At 41.5% G+C, this 22,161-nt stretch overlaps 1 protein-coding gene across 1 annotated transcript in view; it reads left to right on the plus strand.

Annotated features, from left to right (window-relative positions):
* LOC138962675 (43 kDa receptor-associated protein of the synapse-like) overlaps positions 1 to 18,429 on the plus strand; it is a 79,689-nt gene extending 61,260 nt beyond the window's left edge. Inside the window, exons 5-9 of the mRNA XM_070334592.1 lie at positions 8,101 to 8,199; positions 9,210 to 9,332; positions 12,631 to 12,684; positions 15,066 to 15,265; positions 15,947 to 18,429. Of these exons, the coding sequence (XP_070190693.1) occupies positions 8,101 to 8,199; positions 9,210 to 9,332; positions 12,631 to 12,684; positions 15,066 to 15,265; positions 15,947 to 16,070 (600 nt within the window). The 3' untranslated portion in view covers positions 16,071 to 18,429. The remainder of the gene's footprint in view (positions 1 to 8,100; positions 8,200 to 9,209; positions 9,333 to 12,630; positions 12,685 to 15,065; positions 15,266 to 15,946) is intronic.
* The last annotated feature ends 3,732 nt before the right edge of the window (positions 18,430 to 22,161 follow it).

A 22,161-nucleotide genomic window follows, 5' to 3' on the forward strand; every position in this document is an offset into this window, starting at 1 on the left:
ATGAAGGTTGGGTGAAAAGGATGGAGGATGAAAATGGAGGGAGGGGGCGGGGTGTTCACATTATAAGAAAATATAGGGGAGCGACTTGGAAGAGGAGTTGTTTGTTTTGTTTTTTTTGTTTTTTTTTTTGGGGGGGGGGCGGTATTGTCGTGGGAAGAGGTATTGAGATTCACCGATATTCCAGTCGCGGGTGCATGCTCTGCGTGCCATCATTGTTTAGAGAAAAATTGTAAAGTGTACATTAATACACTGCGAAGATCAGTATCAGGTTTGTTATCCGGTCAGCCGGTATTGGTGAATTACTGTTGTTTGTTTGTTTGTTTGTTTGTTTGTTTGTAATTACTGGAATCAAGCACCAGACTGGATGCAAACTCAAGCAGGCTCAGAGGGTAAATGCTTCTGTACAATGGAAGCAAAGGTATCGCAGTCATAATTCCTTAAACAAATGAACATCTTTTTTCTTGTATTCTTATTTTTTCATTATTTTTTTCTTATTATTTGGGTGTTGTGGGAGTGTTGTTTTGTGTGTGTGTTTAGTGTTTGGTGTTTTTGTGTTAGTGCGTTATTTTTACGGGGGGGGGGGGGAGGGAGTTGAGGGGTGGTGGGGGGTGGGAATGGGGGGGGGGGGTTGCCGTGACCATTGTGAAACATCCATGATTACAGCCCCTGCTGTTCTCTGGCGGGCGCGGGCGTTACCGTGATTCCGCGCCGCTTATGTTTCTCATTCCTCGACCGAATTCCGCGCATTCCTCCGGGTTTAAAAATAGCGCCATGCTGCACACGCCGGCTTGGGGCAACCTTTTTTCTCCACCTTCCAAAGATTCCTCGGTGAGCGCGCGCACGCATGCATGCACATGCCTGCACTTTGTCTGCACAGCGAATTACAAGGCACGTGCACCTGGTCCGGTAACTGATATTCATTCAAAGCGCCGTTGCTGGGCCCGTGTGGGTCTGACGAAGGCTGAAACATTTTCACAAAAATAACAGAATTTCGATGATTTTGCAATACTGGTTATTCTTCATTTTTATTCTCATTATACCGGAGGTAGCCCATAAAATAATAGTTTGTGGTTACTACTCAGGTGTTTTTTTGTTTTGTTTAAAAAAAATTGCTTTATTGAATATGCCCGGTCTGTTGGGCACTGAGCAGTGTACCCATATCTGTAGAGTTTAAATCGATGGGTCAAACTATTCTTCTTCTTCTTCTTCTGCGCTCGTGGGCTGAAACTCCCACGTACACTCGTGTTTTTGCACGAGTGGATTTTTACGTGTATGGCCGATTTTACCCCGCCATTTAGGCAGCCATACGCCGCTTTCGGAGGAAGCATGCTGGGTATGTTCGTGTTTCTATAACCCACCGGACTCTGACATAGATTACAGGATCTTTTACGTGCGCACTTGGTCTTGTGCTTGCGTGTACACCCGAAGGGGGAGCAGGTCTGCACATAAGTTGACCTGGGAGATCGGAAAAATCTCCAACTTAACCAGGCGCGGCCGGGATTCGAACCCACGACCTTCTGCTTTGGAGGCCGGCGTCTTACCACCAAGCCATTGCGCCCGTCAAACTATTCAAATCAAGGAAACGTATGCACATTTTAATGAAAAATTGTTAAGTTTCGTTTACAAGCAAAACTAACCCGAAGTCACCTAAACTGACGTTTTCAGTTAGCACCTTTGCGTTTGAAGGGGTTTGCGTACTTTTTTTCAGCACTTCAAATATTTGCTGGCATAAGCACATAAACATTATTTTCCCTGTAAACGACGGTTTCAGAACTAGATTTTCTTGATATTTCACGTGCTAAACGTGAAGTTCTATATGTCTGTCTGGCGACTTATCTGCACGGTAGCTATAATTCACATTGTCATCATTTTCACGAGTTTTCATTCACAAGCACCTGGGAAATAAATCTCATGTTCCCCGGGGAATAAATCCCCGGTTACCATAGTTGCAGGAAGCCCTATTACATGGATAATCAAAAGCAAACCCAATAGAAACGCTCGAGGATTCTTCGGCTCTTTTCATTGGCGTTTCCCCAGACCTAAACAGACGACACTGCTTCGCCAAGTTCCAAATACGAACTGGCAAACTGGCAAATGTAAACAAAAAACAAAACTACCTCATCAAAGGTCATACATTAATTTTATGCTTTATCGCAAACAAATGAAACCTATCGATATGTTTTATCTTCTCACAAAGTCATGGAGTGCGTGTATCTCTGTTTGGAGAGAACGTCAAGTTTAAGTCAAACCAATTGACCCCTGACACACACATTTTGACCCGTGCACAAGACGTTGTATCGATAAACTAAGCGCAAATAAAAACATAATAATAAAAAAAGCAAAGAACATAGCAACAAGAAATGAAGACATCTGACAAAGCCGAGCAAGCAGAATGACAAGTCTAATGAAAAACAGAGAGGCAATGAGAAACAAGATCGCGATTATCTTTCCTTCGCGGCACGACGCAAATCGTTTGTGTCCTTTGACCCAATTCGTGCAGTGCTGCACGATGCAAATCTTCTGTGACCTTTGACTCAACGTAGCTTCAATATTCGATTACTAATATTTACCACTGAAAACCGAGTCGTGGAATACCGAGAGGGGCAGGGTGGTAGGGCGATGGTGAAATGTAATGAAGAGACACGTGTAGCAATAAGAGATAACCGATTCTGCAATAACACAAACAAGAACCAAAAAACCCAACACTGACCTATATGAATATTTAATCAATAATATGATCGTCTGCGTTGCAGGTGTGCAAGTGAGGGGTTGGGGGGGGGGGGGGTAACTTGATCATTTATTTGTGTGTGTCAGTGTTTGTGTTCATGGACTGATTGTGAGTGAGGGAGGGGGGTGGGGTGGGGTGGGGTGTGTTTCAGGTTTTGGTGTGGGTATGAAACGAGCAAAACAATACCCACACCACAAAATCTTGGAGGCAAAAAAACACTCGCCGTCGCATCATTTTGTCCGCACAATATTATATGCACCAACAACCGGAAAGAAAGGTGACAATGGAAAAAGACTCATCTTTGCTTCCTGCGATTCCTTGCCCCCGACTCGAACGTCGCACGATAATCCACATAACAGATCTATTGTGAGATGGTCAACGCTGACTGTGCAAGCAAATCACCTCGTTTGAAATACGACAATCCCATCGCTCGAATGCAACATGTGGGCACTATCGTTTCAAAGGCGCTTACTGTTGGTTTCACACACCACTCTGTAGTCGGAACCTACAGAACTTCGCATCCTCACACCTGACATACTTGTCTCAACATTATAAACTCAAATCACACACAGTAAGTTGCTTTCGCACGCCAGCTTTGAACAACGTGCTGGGGCCCCGAACATGCATTATAATAACAGAACTCGCGTTTCAAACCATGGCTCCCTGTGTTGATTTTTCACTTAATGTTGAACCACCAAAATGATGACAAAAACGATGTTTGATGGTTTGTTGCCAGACCAGCTTTTTTGTCGGTCCTCGGGGGGCATATCGACTTTTGTTTCATATTTATTGACCGCGGCCTTCGGCCTTGGTCAATAAATATGAAACAAAAGACGATATGCTCCCCCTCGGACCGACAAAAAAGCAAGTCTGTCAACAACCCATCAAACATCTTATATTATCCAGCTACCCTTAAAATCAATATTCTTTATAAAATAAAATAAATTTAAATGTAAAAATCCACACTCAAACATGTATGACACCATATTTAAAGTACTCATAAATGGTACTGTCAAATAAACTACTGGATCGACAATATGTGCCCAAATGCTTGATTTGTCCGTGTGGCGTCACGCACATTTAAAATGATTACCCGCCACTACCTTTAAACATTGGAACAAGTGAAATGAAATCGAGAGTTTCTATTTTGACGACAAAGGTTCATGCGGTAAAAAAAATAAAAAATAAAAATAAATATAAAAAAATACACGTGGTCACCGTTACGATTCACTGCACACATTATTAATTAGATACATATTCAATAAACAAATCAACAAATAAATAGCGCCTAGATAAATAAATAATATGAATGATTGATATTTCTTTAAAGAAAACGTGCAGTTCGCCGTAAAATGGCTTTGGTGAACTGAACTGCAGTGATGTTCCTAGGACTGGAGGGAAACAGGACAAAATGTCCTGAATCAAAAAACTAATAGGACATCATGTCCTGACTACAAAAACACAATAGGACATTCAGATCAAGCGAACCAATCATGGCACCTAACCTTTTTAGATGACTGAGAATATATATGAATAGGCCCTAAAGGCAAATAAAAACTGAACAGTTCCAAATTTATTTTAATATTTTAAATGCAACAGTGTTCAGTAGGGTTACTTTCACACACACAGACACATGCTTCAGAATGTCATAAGTGATCTTTCACACACACTGACACACACACACACACACACACACACACACACACACACACACACACACACACACACACACACACTATGCTTCAGAATTAATGTCACAAGTGACAAGTGATCTTTCACACACTTCAGAATGTCACACGTGATCATTTTCAGTGAGCTTGAACAGCTTTCTATCCTTCTTTAACTTCCATCTGCAAACAATGTCAAAAAGGTATTGATCATCCCTCTCCTTCTCCCCCTCTATCTTCTGCTTCAACAACATGTTCTGTGTCTCAGTGAGCAGGCGGTTTCTCTTCGCGGTCAAGATATTGTTCTGGGCACTGAAGCCTCTTTCCACATCAGCTGTATGGACTGGCAAGACGAGTGCGATTTCTGATCGCCCCTACTTTCGTTTCTTGCGCCTCTTCCTGCGTCTCTTCCTGAGGTTGTAGATCTATTGGCTCACCTTCTGAGGCTTCAGTCTCCGACGGGGCCGAAGGCCCTGCAACTTGACTGTCCGTGTCGTCCTTTTTTTTAACAAAGCCACTCAAAAGTGTCTGCCCTTTTCCCACGCAAACCTTTTTCTTCGGCGGCATCTTTGCAGAAATGTGGCGGCGGAAGTAAAGTGTCGCTGTCAGAAGTAGCGAGAGTTGTGGCTCTTGTAATATTGTTCGGTCGAGAGTTGCGTCCCTTGTGTTATTGTTCGACCGAGAGTGAAAATTGAAGTTCAAGTAGGCCCCGATTCGAACTCGTTTTAACGGGGTTTGATACTTCAGTTTGTACAGATTCTTCTTGCAGTGACCGCTCTAGACGTAATACTATCGGACAATGACCGCTGACTTCGCGATCGGATCGGACATTTGACGGGACAGAGGTGTTTGCAATCGGTCATTTTACAACCTAAATCGGTCTATGACCGATGACCGACGCCTCGGAACATCACTGTGAACTAAAAGTTTTAGAAAATTAAAAAAATTTAAATGGTACGTCTGAAATTACGTCTGCCACACAAAATTGAAAATATTGATGCCGTTCAGTATGTACTAGTATGTCACAATTTTCAAGGCAGCAATATACGACCAGCCCGTGACATAAAACCGTGTGGAGCCGGTTTTGAAATTGTGCACGATCGAGGCAGCACGTCCCAGACCGCCTCAGGTTTGCAATCACTTTATCAATTGAAAAGGCCGAATAGTGCGTGTGTTTATCTGTGTGCCCGAACGTCCAAGTGTCTGTGTGAGTGGGACTGACCATGCTGTGATGTGCGCTATGATGTGTCCATGAATCGAGTAGCACAATGCTTGATGAAAAAATAAGTCACGGCTAGCTACGTATGACCTTGCCGTTTTTGGGAAAGTAGACACTGAGTAGATTCTTCATGAATGAATAAGCATCTTTTATTTAGTTATCACAATTTACAAGGCACCGATGTGCGACCAAACTAGCTCGGCTTCGCGTAGCTATTTTTGTGTTTCTTTCAATGCAGAAAACCTGCCATGGCTCTATAGTTATTAGTAAAGTTCAAAAACGTAGACAACAATATCAAGAAAAGCGTGTCACAAGCAAAATCATTTTCAGCAACAGCTCGACATTGTTGATGGATTCAACCACGGCATGTCAGTTAAAATAGAAAATAAACAAAACCCGTTTCCCAGGGCCAGCCGGCGTCAGTCGGCAGTACCAGAAGATTCACGAATCACCATGTTTTGACAATAATTTTAAAAACAAAAGGCCATTAAAAAAAATATATATCGCCACAGGTTTGAAAAATAGTCCGATGGCAGATCTATTTGTGGCGCATGGAGACAATACACACTGCAATCCATCACTGACTATGATTCTCGGCGTTACTTCCGCCTTGCATTTGACATGCGCACGGCGGCGTCTGTTTCGCAATGGCGTTGACTGACGCAGACAGCCCCCCTACATAGCGGAAAGCGCATCGGTGCAGTCTGAGATTGCATCAGTGCTGCTGTTTTCTGCCTGCTCACGGGCACTGAGGGGGTGTGGGGGCGGTGCATTTCCATGACTCACGCTCCCAGATTAGCGCGGGGCTGAAGGCAGATTGGTTTTTGTTTTGCTTTATCTTGTTGTTGCCGTCGTGTAAAAGTGCTGATGCTGCATTTCGGGATTTGGTCGTGGCTGCCTTGATGTTTGATGAAAGGCAATGTTGAAGCTCCTGAGTGGAAGAAGGATGCGTCCATGTGTTGTCCTCCTTTATGATCACTTGTTCAATTTGGCATTCGCATATCTAGCATTTTCCAAATATAACATATCATATTCGATTTGCGCCCTGGTCACATTCTAAAAATGTTCAATACTATATAAAAAAAATATATATATCATAAAACAAAAATTGCTATTCTGATACTGAGACACGACAGTGAGAGAATTCGGGGGTTGTGATTGGATAGTCTCACACAGCCCTATTTCGGTCATTGAGTCCTATTGCAGCGGAAGTGTAACAAAAAAGAATATATTTACAAAAGCAAACTAAACGCAGTTCCGGTTTCATCTCCGTGGATGAAGTACACGCATATCTGGTCAGGTGTGCTTCTATGACAGGTCAACAGACAATACAATTCCTTTTACCGAACATCAGTTAAATACATTCCAGGTAAAATCCAGTTCTTGGAAAGGCAACAAGACATTCACCACACTCGTAACTGCAATATTGAAATTCAGCTGTCAATCTGAAACCTTCAATCGTTGACTCTCTTCTGAAACAATCCTTGTTTTCTCAGCATAATTATACATTAAACTCTCTGCATTCGCCATTCGCCCAAACTACTATCCGCTGCAGAAGTCACTGAGACGTTAGAATCTAGAGCAACATTATTGCAATGTTAGATATGAAAGTATGCTATGTGAAATCACATGAAACCAGGCAAATTGACATAATTTATTGAAAAATATCCGGATATGTCCACCTTCTCTGTGCATAGGTGTTTGCAAGTGTTTCTCTGTTCGGTGATTTCTCTCCGCCAGTACATGCGCAAGTGGTATGCGCACTGAAGTGTCGTCTGGAACAGCCAGCATGGCGTTCAGAGGTGTTATTTTTCTTGAAGACAACACAAACACAATTATCTCAAGAGTGCTGAACATGACTGTTTATATAGTAATGCCCTTTGGAAGAAAAAAAACTACATGGTTTGCGTCACCTCATGTGTCCTCTATTTGTACTCACTATTGACATTTATAGTTATTTAGATAAACCTGTTGGCAAAAAGTCTGCACCGACTGCATAAGGATCGTTCTACAGAGCTGGGGTCTATTTTGTGTCATGCATTTTTAGTCCTTGTTATGCTGATAATGTCAATACAATTATAAAAAGTGTGTTTTCATACATTTCTGTCATTAATACTCCAGGTAAATAAGGATACAAACATTTAACCAAAACAATAGCATATTGTATTGTATTTGTAACTATTGTTGTTTGTTTAAATCCATGTTACATACTCTGGTCTCTGTGTTATGCGAGTGATGTATCTTGAAATGCTTGTAATCTACTAAATTTAGACAATCAATCTGTGCAACTATGTCTTATTCTTTATCTGCAGGCCCATACATTATTTGGAAACCGTATTTAATTCAATTAAATCAATTTTTTTATGGTTAAAATGTAAGTCAATAAATGAAATTCCCCTCGTGTAACGTGGATTTTAGTGGACCCAAGACGCAGGGTATTCCTGTATTGACCATAGAGCTAATTTCCTTGTTTGAATTTGTTTCAGGATGCTATGAAGGTAGCCTTGCTACACGGTGATCGCCCAGTTCAGGCCGAGTGTCTCTTCAGTTTTGCTGACATACACAGAAAACGATGTGATATGGAGGTACGTACATTCCGGAGCTGAGTTGCGTAATTCATGTCACTGTCCAACGTATAAAAAAAAAGTTGAAAAACATTAGAAATCGGTACTCACAAACACAAGGACAGCACAGACAAAGACAGAGTCAATGTTTCGCATTATGGAGGCTTCTTCTTCGGGACAACTTCTTCTTCTTCTGCGTTCGATGTTTTTTATTATCGTGGAAGCGTAGACAGCCGATTTTCTCCCCACGCCAAGTTGGCTGTTGTCTTCCGTCTTCGGTGGTTGAGGTTCTTACTCAGGGTTGTCTCCTCCCCAAGAGTAGCTGCCTTGCTGGGCTGTCGAGTCCACTCTACCCGGGTTTGTTGTCGAAGTTTTCCTTCTCGTAGCCTTTGCCTTTCCCAAGGCGCACACAAGGCAGTGCGGGTTTTGAAATCGGAGTTGTCCTTCTCCTAGATGAGCAACCATCCAAGGTTGACGAGCCCCATCTGCCCGAAGCAGCTGGTTTTAAGGCGCCAGGGACCCGCCTGCATCCCTTCTCCTGTTAGTCGAAGACAGGGCCCGCCACGTGAAGGCCAGGAGCTGGATTTGACTGTCAGAGGTGTTTGGAGACACGAAGCCTAATGGAGCATTTCTTGGGAAGTAGGCGCTTATCTCTACTTCCACCCCGGCATAACAGTCCTTGGGCCGCCTCGGGACAACAAATACAAAGGAAATCAAAAAGCAAATGCAAAAAAAGATATAATCTGGGGATACATCAGACCGAGCGGTATTTAGCTTTCTATGCCCAACTTTTGAAGGGTATGGCGACTGGAACCACTCGAAAGGCCTTCGGCCGTAGGATACGTGACGAAGGCTTGAGCACCATGTCGTTCGAGAGGGTCATGTTCTTGACACATCGGTAAACAGAAAGTAAAGCAAACAAATACACAGACAGACAGAAATATACACACACACACACACACACACAAACACACACAAACACACACCTGTGACCTACTAGTGTCTGGCTGGTGACTATGTTTCACGTGCAGAGAGCGCAGCCACGCTACGAGTCAGCGTACAGCATCATGACAGAGATAGCGGACAGATTGGGACAGTCCCGTGTGCTCGGCGGCCTGGCCAAAGTAGCCGCCACAACAGGACAACACGATAAGGTCAGTTTTGTTTGTGTAATGCTTTATGTTGAATGTCTCAAAAGGTGTCATGCATGTTGTCTTTTGGATGTGTCAACATGTATTTTTGTATTTTGTTGTGTGCTGAATGTGTCAAAATGTGTGTTGCTGTATGTTAATGATAATGATAATAATGATAAAACATTCTTCTATTGCGCTGTTCACCGCCAAATAGCAGCCCCATGGCGCTTTACATTGGACATTAAAATTAAACATTTTACATATAAAAAGTCTCCTCGTAAGAAATAAAATACAAGCATTTATTAGCTTACATTTCATAAACAACGACAACATACATAAGATAATCTAGAAAAATGTTAAAAAAATGAAAAATACATAAGATAAGTTCAATGTTAAATGTCATAAAGTGTGTCAAGTTGAATGTCAAATGTAGCCACCACAACAGGACAACACGATAAGATCGGACTTCTTTGTTTCATGCTTTATGTTGAATTTCTCAAAGCCGGATGTCATGTTGAATGTATCAAACTGTCTTTTTGTGTGTTGAATGTATCAAAGTGTGTCTTGTGTGTTGAGTGTCATAAAGTTTGTCATGTTGAATGTCAAATGTAGCCACCACAACAGGACAACATGAAAAGGTCTGCTTTGTTTGTGTAATGCTTTATGTTGAATCAATGTCTCAAAGGGTGTCTTGCACGTTGTCTCAGTGTTGAATGTGTCAAGGTGTGTCTTGTTTTGTGTTGAATGTCTCAAGGGTTGTCTTGCACGTTGTCTCAGTGTTGAATGTGTCAAGGTGGGTCTTGTTTTGTGTTGAATGTCTCAAAGGGTGTCTTGCACGTTGTCTCAGTGTTGAATGTGTCAAGGTGTGTCTTGTTTTGTGTTGAATGTCTCAAAGGGTGTCTTGCACGTTGTCTCAGTGTTGAATGTGTCAAGGTGTGTCTTGTTTTGTGTTGAATGTCTCAAAGGTTGTCTTGCACGTTGTCTCAGTGTTGAATGTGTCAATGTGTGTCTTGTTTTGCGTTGAATGTCTCAAAGGTTGTCTTGCACGTTGTCTCAGTGTTGAATGTGTCAAGGTGTGTCTTGTTTTGTGTTGAATGTCTCAAAGGGTGTCGTGCACGTTGTCTCAGTGTTGAATGTGTCAAGGTGTGTCTTGTTTTGTATTCAATGTCTTAAAGGGTGTCGTGCCGTTTTATAGTGAAAGTCTCAAAGTAAATTTCTCAAAGTGTGTATCTGTTTTGAATGAATCTCAATGATCTGTTTCTGTAGCTTTGTTTTGTTTTGTTTGTTAGCTTGGTTGGTTGGTTGTTTGTTTTGTTTTTTGTTTTTTTGTGTGTGGTTGTTTTTGGATGAGTTTAGTTGTTTTGTTCTTGATGTGTTCGTGTGTTAATCGGTGGCGTTTACACCGTGTACGTGTCGTTGTTGTGAAATCAATCACCGAGCATTATTTGAGACACACGACAACGTGAATATGAATGCACGGCAGAAATACAACAACGCACAACAGTTCGAAACAAAAATGTACAGCGCAGTGGGTCTGGCCACCCTCAAAGAACACGTGGATTGCAGAATAGAATTAAACACTCAAACGGGTTTTGTCCAAAAAAGGTGACACCATTTTTGACCGGAACCAGAGCAATAGTTTTTGATAGTTTGTCAAGTTTCTTTAATTTGTTGGTAGGTTGGTTGGCTGTTGGTTGTGTTTGTTTCAAGCACGATGCTTAGGGAATTACGATGGGCAAATGTAAGGCCCCCCCAAAAAAAATAGTCTGTTTACGGTATCCCGACCGACCCTATTTTTTCGCGCGACCCTAGACTTTTTTTTGGCATTTGGGGAAAAAAATAAAAAAAATAAAAAATAAAAAGTCTTTGTTTTTTGGCAAAATAACTTAAAGATATGGTTTTTTGGGAAAAAAATAAAAAATAAAAAATCCCGACCTAACCCCTACTTTTTTGGCCTATGTTACCGTAAACAGGCTATATTTTTCTTTTTGCCTAATGAACAAATCTGAACCTGCAACCGAAACAGTTCTCTTCTTGGAGAGAAAAAAACAACTTCATTGGCCCAGGTACAAAAAATATCCTCTGGCACCGCCCTAGCAGGGCCTCAGCGCGTGCCTTGTAAGTCGACCCCGTGGGAAAGTGATGGGAAACTCGCCAGACACGCGCGCAATTCCTCGTGCGGTTCGCGTGCAGGTTATTTATAGATGACCTCTCTGCTTTAATGTTCTGCTCCTTTCTGTCTTGTGTCCTCTTAACTTACTGCAGGCGTGCCAATTGCTTATCTATCGTGCGTTTGTGTATGCTCTCTCTCGCTCGCTCGCTCACTCACTCTCTCTCTCTCTCTCTCTCTCTCTCTCTCTCTCTCTCTCTCTCTCTCTCTCTCTCTCTCTCTCTCTCTCTCTCTCTCTCTCTCCCAATCCCACCTTCCCGTTTCCTCTCTCTCTTTGCCAATGGCCACCTTCCTGTTACCACAAAACTCTAAACGGTACATCCTACAGTCTCTAGAATAAAGGTCCTTAATTAGGCCTCATTTTGTAAGCAGTTAAGCTTATTCCCGTGGCTCCTGACTGAAGAGCTACTGACTAATCAGTCAGATCTGACTCAAGGCTTATATTTTTATTTTCCATTCTAGTTTTTAAATCATGAGAGTTATGTTTCAACCTCTGTATTAAAAAAAAGATGTATTCGTCGAATTCCAGGAGGGTTTTCAAACTCAATACTGACAAAATGTAAAATTATTTCATTAGGTGTGAGGATTGCGTCTAAAATAAGTTATAATCAGTTGTAGTAATTATTCCGCCTTCTTTTGACTTTATTCAAGCACTTGGTGTCTTCTATGGGAAACGGCTTTAAACGAGAGAAACATCCAAAATCCCATAAGCGTTTTATACTTCAAAAATTGTCACTCACTGATTTAGAGCTAAAGGTTCGCCTAAAGTCCACGTCCAGAATTTTCATTGAATCATGGTGTATCGCAAAGTGTTTCGCCAATTCTGCCGTTATGATTGTTTTATTATTGGTTATGCTCCATGAATGTTTTGCGCAAGACATTAAATGCTATTTATTTGAACATCGAGGACCTCCCCCCCCCCCCCTTCCCAAAATCTTAAAACGAAATAACCAACTCTCTCTGTCTCTGTCTCTCTCTCTCTCTCTCTCTCTCTCTCTCTCTCTCTCTCTCTCTCTCTCTCTCTCTCTCTCTCTCTCTCTCTCTCTCTCTCTCTTTTCTCAAACAAAAAACCCGGTGTAAGTCAGTTTTCAAGTCAGTATTGTCCTTTGTTGTGTGCTCTGCTAATGGTGACTTCCATGTGTCTTACAGGCAATTGAACTGAACGAAAAGGCGCTGGCCATCGCACAGAAGATTGGAAACAAGGTTAGCCGCTATACTCGATGATTACTCTTTATGCTATGTTAGCTATACAGTGATATTACACATAAAACTGTGTAAGCAATACTGGACCATTACACTTTATGCTGTTAGCCGTACTTGGTGATTACTCTTTATGCTGTGTTAGCTATATTTGACCATTGACCTTATGCTATACGCTGCACTTGACCATTTCATGTTATCATTGGATCATTACACTTTCTTCTGTGTAAGCTTGGTTTGACCACTACACGTTATGCTGTGTAAGCTACTGTTATCGAATCATTACACGTTATGCTGTGTTAGCTGATTGGACAAGTTCTACTTTATGCTATATGTAAGCTGAATTGGACCATTACAATTTATGCTGTGAAAGTAATATTAGACCATCACACGTGTTTGTTATGCTATGTTAGCCATATTGGACCGTTACATTTTATTCTGTGTAAGCTATATTGGACAAACTACACCTTATGTTGCCACGGTGTAACCATGGTTACTCTTTATGCTGGCATAGCTATATTTGACCATTGAACTTTAGGCTATAAGCTACACTGGATCATTACACTTTATGCTGTGTTAGCTATTCTGAATCATTATACACTTGTTGTGCTGTGTTGGATCATAACACGTTATGCTATGTTAACTATATACTGGTTTATAACACTTTATGCTGAGTTAGCTATAATGGGTCATAACAACTTCCGCTGTGTTAGCTATACCAGCTTGTTACTCTTTATGCTGTGTTAGCTATACCGGCTTGTTACTCTTTATGCTGTGTTAGCTATACCAGCTTGTTACTCTTTATGCTGTGTTAGCTATACCAGCTTGTTACTCTTTATGCTGTGTTAGCTATACCAGCTTGTTACTCTTTATGCTGTGTTAGCTATACCGGCTTGTTACTCTTTATGCTGTGTTAGCGATACCAGCTTGTTACTCTTTATGCTGTGTTAGCTATACCGGCTTGTTACTCTTTATGCTGTGTTAGCTATAATGGGTCATAACAACTTCCGCTGTGTTAGCTATACCAGCTTGTTACTCTTTATGCTGTGTTAGCTATACCGGCTTGTTACTCTTTATGCTGTGTTAGCTATACCAGCTTGTTACTCTTTATGCTGTGTTAGCTATACCAGCTTGTTACTCTTTATGCTGTGTTAGCTATACCAGCTTGTTACTCTTTATGCTGTGTTAGCTATACCGGCTTGTTACTCTTTATGCTGTGTTAGCTATACCGGCTTGTTACTCTTTATGCTGTGTTAGCTATACCGGCTTGTTACTCTTTATGCTGTGTTAGCTATACCGGCTTGTTACTCTTTATGCTGTGTTAGCTATACCAGCTTGTTACTCTTTATGCTGTGTTAGCTATACCAGCTTGTTACTCTTTATGCTGTGTTAGCTATACCGGCTTGTTACTCTTTATGCTGTGTTAGCTATACCGACTCATTAAAACTTATGCTGTGTAAGCTATACTGGACCATTATAATGTATGCTGTGTAAGATATACTGGATCATTACTCTTTATACTGTTTTAGCTATACTAGATCATTGCACTTTATGATGAGGTAACAAAACTGCATCATTAGATTTTATCATCGCTGTGTGTTTTGAACAATTAATACGTTATGCTATGTAAGCTGTATTGGACCATTGCATTTTATGCTCTGTAAGGTATATTGGATCCTTACATTTTATGCTGTGTAAGTTATATTGAACAAGTTCTACTTTATGCTTTGTTAGCTATATTGAATAAGTTCCACTCCATGCTGTGTAATCTGTAGTATGATAAGACCATCACAGTTTATGCTTTGTTAGCTTTATTGGACCGTTACATTTTATTCTGTGTAAGCTGTATTAGAGATTTAACTGTATGCTCTTCAAGTTTATTTTGAGTCAGGTCATGCAGTAATGCATTATGCCCCGGGATTGCGCATGTACATTTACTAGGTTTAATATCTTCGAAGAAGAACGGATTTGTGGAATGTTGTTGTCTGTGCCGCAGTGAGCTTTGAGCTCTGGGCTCCAAAAGCTTTTTTTGCGAAATCCGACTTTTGAAATATATTGCGAAAGGTGATCGCAGGTTTGAAACAATGACAACACACAATGTAAAATGACCATCAAGTTAACACTGTGTGCCAAAGAGGTAGAGAAAGAGGTGGGATTAAGAAAGGAGCCTGGAGATAATATTCGACAGCAAGGTATTTTTGACATTTTTGTTTACAAGTACAAGTCACGAGAACATTTGTTACAGAGTTTTTGGAGGCTTTTAGAGATTTCATTTTTGTATTTGATTGCTGGCAATCATTATCATCATTATAATCATGCTCATAGTATCAACTTTATCCTCTTACTCGTACTACGCTATTAATATTATTGTACTACTCTCGCAGATGGAGATGCTACGCTGCCATGCCCGCTTACAGGTGTTATATGACGTCAAAGGTGACGCTACTCTGACACACCGTCACGAGAGCGTGCTACGTCAGCTGTGTGACGAAATGGACTTGTTTTGTGGCGTGTGTGATGACGTCATGGGCAGCACGCCGGAAAAGGTGGAGCCCTTGCAATGTGGACACTTCATTCATGGAAGGTGAGGCGATCGACGCCGTGAAAATGGCGTGCTAAAAGTTACAATCTCAAACGTATTATCATTGTTCATTAAGATAACCACGTACTGCATTGTTTTCATCGTCGTCCATGTTTTGTTGTTGTTAACTTTTTCGTAAAAAAAACAAGAGATTTTATAGCCAAGTGTATAAATTGAGAACACTTTAAACAAAAATATCTCTCCGATGAATTCCGAATGAATTCAAAACTCGTCCACATCATACAGCAACATGTGTCAGCTAAACCTTCACAGCTTTTCAATAGACGATGTTTGGAAATAACTGAAGTTGTGAAGAATGGGTTGTTGTCATTAAAATACGGGGACAAGCCTCCAATGTCATGTGCTACACACATTATAAGACGGCATTATTTAACAGACACAGTCCTGATAACCCTTAAACCCGCCACCGCCCCCCCCCCCCCCCCCCCCCACCCGCCTCTCCCCCTTGTTGTCTGGTATGTCAAGTCCTAGCAAAAGTACGCCGATCACAACAAAACTCATTCTTTAAGGCGATAAAAATCATTTACACGCGTTTCCTTCTCTCAAGTCCAAGGACACTACCGGTTCTCTCCCTCACCCCTTTCTTGTCTATGTTTACAGTGCTTACTTCCTTTTGATTTTGAGAGGCAAAAGTTCATCTTCTCTGTTTTTTCTTGTGTTCAGATGTGTCCAGCATTTGGCGCGCTCCACCCTGGGGCGTTCCGGTAGGCCCCGCCCATGTCCCGCCTGTCGTCGCCACGCCTCCCAGAACCCCTTGCAGGCGCCTGACGTCATGGCTCTGACGTAGCACCACGCCATCATGACGTCAGTTTGCACAGAGCGGCAGCAGCACAGCATTCTCCCTGTGACCCGACCGACCGCTTTCGACACTTTCTGTTCTCCTCCCTTGTCACAGTGAGGTCAAAGTCCTCCTTCCCTCCAACTCCACCCCCACTCCACCTCATTGTCCATACATGGAGTCATCTCCCCTGTTCATCGTCTGCCGAGATCTGGAATTCATCTCACACTACTGATTATATATACACTCTGTTTTTCTCCACAAGAGTTACCCCCCATTCTCTTCACAAGATGTCTCCTTATTCTACAAATGTTAGACATTGATCATCGATTGTCTTTTTCACAAATGAGGATTTAAAGTTTCTTGTTAAAGGTCAATTGTACTGACATATCTAGAGATACCGTCCACTGGAATCCATATTAATGGGCACAGACTTCAGATCTTGCCTACGTGATAGCAAATACTTTCACTTTTCAATTTGTCTGAAAAATACCACTTTCATTTTTCTAAAAAAAACACGTCTATTTTTTTAAGCGATTAAGTGTACAGAGAAGAAGGAACAGACGTGCCCGAAACTGTATTCATTTCTGGCATTAAGTGTTATCAACCAATCTTGCACTAGTTTTCTTTTTTTTTCTTTGGGCTTTTCTGCTGAGACCTGTTTATAACAGTTCTTGTAATGTATGTATTGCCAAGAGGCTTCCGAAACATTTTCTTTCATTAGTTCAGTAAAAATAAGCAAATGGTTCAACTGATATGAAATCGGTCTTTTATCCGACCGTACTTTCGATGGTATCATCTTCATTTTAAGTAGCAAAAAAAAAAAAGCAGTAGTACAGCTTCTCCTCTTTGCTCTTTCCTATATATATCAATCTGTCGAATCACCCCCCCCTTCTCTTTTATCTGTCTCCAAGCAAGCAAGTGTTCCAAATCCCCGCTCTAATTTCCTCCTGCACATGTGATATATTCTATTCTCTATGCAATGCGATTGGATTCCAGTTGATGAATGAATCAAAAACTCAGAGCAGAAACATTCACTATGGAAATGTGATACTTTACCAGACATGACTTTTTGGTTCTTCACTCGAGACTTTTGTCCACTGAGTCGATCGTTACTCCGTTCATGGACTCGCCCCATCAACCATTGACTGTGTTACCCAACAAAGAAGGAGGGAAGGACCAAGAAATGTTCACCTTCTTGTGAAGATTCTCTCTCTTTTGGTGCAACGAACCAAGCAAAGACAATCACCGAAGGAAACCTTGGATCATTCCTGATCGGGAAGTGCCGCTCCAGACTTCCCGATCACGTGGTCAAAAATCACGTGATAATGTCGTCATTGATGATGACGTCATTTTGGACAGCCAAACCCAAGCAACCCCATGTAACCAAGTTTCGACTTACAAGGACTAAGCGCTGAAAATGGCTTATGAAGAAGTGATGTGGTTGCTTTCTCTTCTTCCACAACTATCTATGGTGGCTTCTTCCTCCGTTATTCTCGAGACCAGGATTTAATTCCTACTTCGACTGTGAAATGGCACGTGTGGTGGTGTGACCGTGGTTTGTGTTTGTTTTCAGTTTTTCCCGCCTAATTTTGATGCTCGCCTTTGTTACTGCCCGTCCTTCCGTTATTTCTGTGCCTTCGTTGACATTTATACTTGCAAAGTCAACATGGAAAGTAGCCTACTAGGCCTACGTGAACATTCTACATGCAAAATTAACGTTGAAATTTCTACATGCAAAGTCAACATTGAAAGTACCAGGCCTACGTACAATATCGACGTCACTGAAAATAACGTTTGAAAGTTCTACATGCAACGTTTACGTTGAAAGTTCTACGCGACGCTTCAGTCTTCGTTGGCATTTCTACATGTATGCAAAATCTACATTGAAAGTTGTACTCTCAAAGAGTAAGATGTGACGCTGATGTGAAAATTCAATTTTGATTGGAAACACCTGAACAAATTACTACTTAGTTCTTCAATATTGAAACGCTGTTTGAATGAGGGCAGACAGATGGGTAGTTTTTTCTTTGAGTGTATGTCTGTGTTGACTGATGTACGCTTGGGTGATCGCTGATGAGTGGAATTTAGAATACTCTAATGAAGTCAGAGTGCGAGTTTGAAAGACATTCTTTTGATGTTTGAAATCCGCCCGAAAGTTGTATTTTTTGCTTTTATTCTCTGTGGGGAATAATTATAATATGGTGTGAATGTGATCTTTTCTTTGTATTCAAGGTGAGTTTTGTTTTCTTCCTCTTCTGCCATTGCTACCTGTTGCCTCCTGAACTGTCTCACGTGAAATATATGCAATACTTGTGCGTGAATTACAAAGAAGAAGCAACGGAGAAAATAAATGTTGCAAACTCTCGATATGTTCCTCTTCGTTCTGTAACGGTTTTTTTTATGTCTTACAGTGTGGGGTCGTGTTTGTTGTTGCTGTGATGTTGTTTTGTTTGTTTACAAGTTGTCCTTTGTTGTTGTTGTTGTTGTTGTTGTTGTTGTTGTTGTTGTTGTTGTTGTTGTTGTGCGAATAAGACCAAGAAAAGGGTGGTGGTGGTTGTGGTGCTTTTTTTGGTCACAGTGGTGATGTTGGTTGTGCTCTGTGGGGTTTTTTGCGTGCGTGTGTGCGTGCATGTGTGTGTGTGTATGTGTGAGTGTGTGAAGCACGAAAAAAAAGGTAATATTGTTTACTTTAAATCGTTCCACCGAAACACAAAGTGTCACGTGCAACCTGTTACTTTAACAAAAATGTTTATACATGAAGGAGTGGACTATGCTTTTTTCCGTCGACACACACACACAAAACGCTGTCTTTCAGCAGTCAGCGTGTGGATTTTCAGGCTTTCGGGATATTAAATTTAGTTATCAAAAACACTTGAACTATTTTGTATGGTTTTAGCAATGTAACAGTTTACTCAAAATGTACAGACTTTTGGGGCGCTGTTTAACTCAGTGAAGCGAGAAGAAGCATGATAGCCACACTGAAATACTGCCAACATGTTCGTTAAATATGATTACTGGAGTCGATGTGCTAGCCAAATAAACACAAAATAAAAAATTGCAAACCTTTACGCCGTTTGCAAGAAACAGCGACTATCGCCGAGTTATTTTCACAATTTAATTTAGTCCAAATCCAATGATCAGTCAGTCAACTATACCCACAATTTTGCGGCGTGATTTAAAAAAAAATTGTATGGGTTGATTTTTGTGATGATTTTTTTAATGGTTTTTGGGTATGTATTTGTTTCTGTTGTGGTTGTTTGTGTGTTTTGTGTGTGTGGGGGGGGGGATGGGGTAGAATATCTTCAACACAATTAAAATAGCTTGCTGTTCCAACTCTCGAGCACGCAGTGACCGGGCTATACAAGGGAACTTACTCATCATTTCCAATACACTGAAAATCCGCGGAAAGAGTTGTGCTTCTTGCACACACACACACACACTCTCTCTCTCTCTCTCTCTCTCTCTCTCTCTCTCTCTCTCTCTCTCTCTCTCTCTCTCTCTCTCTCTCTCTCTCTCTCTCTCTCTCTCTCTCTCTCTCTCTCTCTCTCTCTCTCTCTCTCTCTCTCTCTCTCCAAGCCTGAACCCATAAGCGTCACCATTCATTGTCAAGGATATGTCACCTGTAAAAGTCTTTCTCGGTCCGCCGCCACTCCTCAACCGACATTCCCACTCCATTTCTTTGTTCTAAATAAATAAATAGATAAAAACTTGCTTTTACCGAGTTGTCCCGAATATTAGTTAGAGCGTGGAATATGCTGGAATAGTCACCGCTTTTAGTTGCCTGAAAGCGTTGGAGCGATAAGTCCCTTTCTATAGTACTATACTATATAATTACCCACTAAAGGCCTGTTAGTACCTAACAAATCTGGAGCACTTAAGGATGCTGCCGAATTATGGTCATACTTCACAAGAACTTCGACATTTAAGGTGGACAAACAAAAGACACAAAAATAAACAAGAAATTCCTCCGAGGTAGGAAAAACATCCCCGTTGGTCAAAGGGAAATAACCATTCTCACTGCCACCAACTGAGAAGGTTATTTCCCTTTGACCATTAATATGTGCCTCTATAAGTCCTTGTAGAATCTTAATCCACCAATAACTCCCTAACCGTGTGTTTGACTGGTCCCAATTTTTGTCAGGACCGTCTCAGGAATGTATAGAACCTGTTCACCAAGTTTGGTGACGATCGGTCCGTTCATTCTTGAGATCTATATGCGAACACAAACAAACAAACAAACAAACACATCGAGCGAAACCTATACACACCCCTATACCGGGGGTGTAATTATGCTGTGACTTATCTTGGAATGTGAGTGGGAGGACTCAAAGATGGTCAAAGCAATCACACTTCTTCTTCTTCTGCGTTCGTGGGCTGAAACTCCCACGTACACTCATGTTTTTTGCACGAGTGGAATTTTACGTGTATGACCGTTTTTTACCCCGCCATTTAGGCAGCCATACGCCGTTTTCGGAGGAAGCATGCTGGGTATTTTCGTGTTTCTATAACCCACCGAACTCTGACATGGATTACAGGATCTTTTTCGTGCGCACTTGGTCTTGTGCTTGCGTGTATACACGGGGGTGTTCGGACACCGAGGAGAGTCTGCACACAAAGTTGACTCTGAGAAATAAATCGCCGAACGTGGGGACGAACTCACGCTGACAGCGGCCACTGACTGGATACAAATCCAGCGCGCTACCGACTGAGCTACATCCCCGCCCCGCAATCACACAAAAATGTATATTGTATACTATTGATAAAGCAAATTCATTAACAAACAAAAAAGTTAATAAATGTAATGTTTTGAGAGAAAAAACTGAGGTGCTTAACTCTGGAGCTTGAGTTTATAACAAACCCGGAGACAGTGTTCATCTGTATGGTCGGGGAGTGTCCCTTTAAAATAACAAGCACCTTTTCACAGACTACTCAGCTCGTTCCTGTCAAGCAGTGTAAATATAACGGGTAGATTAGGCAATCGGGTGGGTACAAATACCCCGCGACAGTGTTCCTTGGCTTTGTGGAGAGGCTGTAAGTGGCAAAACGACGCCTGCCGGCTTTTAATGCCCGTGATTAAAACGTGTCAAGTCGCGTACCGGTTTGACACCAGACAATGAGGGGGGGGGGTGGGGGGGTGAGGGAGGGGTCTGAGTTCCGGAAGCCCATCCCGCCTTTCCCGGCAAATGTACCTTTTTTTCTCTCAAGGAGCGACCCAAAATATCCCTTTCAAATTCTAAATTTCAAACGTATCTGCGGATAAGAACCAAATGAGTCAACGTATCAACGAACAAAAGAATAAAGAAATTAAAGGTATGAAGTAAAATACCAACTATAATGAAGACTGATATGTCTTATCAAACAAGCAAACGGAACAGAACGCTAACTGGAAATGCCGACAGATTGAATGAATGAACAATGGATCATGACTGGAACTGGATTTTAGCTTTATTTCAAGTTTCCTTTTTAATCACTTTTGTTTTTCTTGTGGCGAGAGTATCGTTTCGCTCACTCTTTCAGAATTAAACGAAAAGAAAGTATCTGCAAGTGAGCGCAACATGACCCTTACAAGACACACACACAAAAAGAAGAAGGAAAAAAAGTCTAGCACCAAAGTAACCTCAGTGGCACGAGTTTATGATTATCGTGCAATAAATCTACTATACGTGGGCTCTGTGACGGAAAGTAAACACTTACCAGACTTAGCACCGGGTACACACAATCAGTAATATGTACCCGTTTACTGGCTCGATCAGAGGTGTATCTACCAAAGCGCGCGCTGAGGAGGTTTTCAAGTATCGTATTGCGCTTTTCTGAACAATCCGTGGTTCACTTTCTTCGACACCGCACGGTATAGAGTTCAGTGGGAGTTTTCTACAGAAGAGAAGCGGGGTAAGTTCTGTTTATGCATATTGTAGGTGTATCAAATGTAGTCCTTGGTAATGCTCAAGAATAGTGTACTATATATATTCAGGGAAGCTGTTCATGTTGCGAAGTACCAAACTTTCTAGACGGAAAAACCCATAGTAGTATGCGCGACAACTCAAATTCAGTTTATTCCGTAAACCTCTTTTCAGGTTCACGAGACATAACTATACAT

Source organism: Littorina saxatilis, linkage group LG3, assembly GCF_037325665.1.
Source record: "Littorina saxatilis isolate snail1 linkage group LG3, US_GU_Lsax_2.0, whole genome shotgun sequence".
NCBI lineage: Eukaryota > Metazoa > Mollusca > Gastropoda > Littorinimorpha > Littorinidae > Littorina > Littorina saxatilis.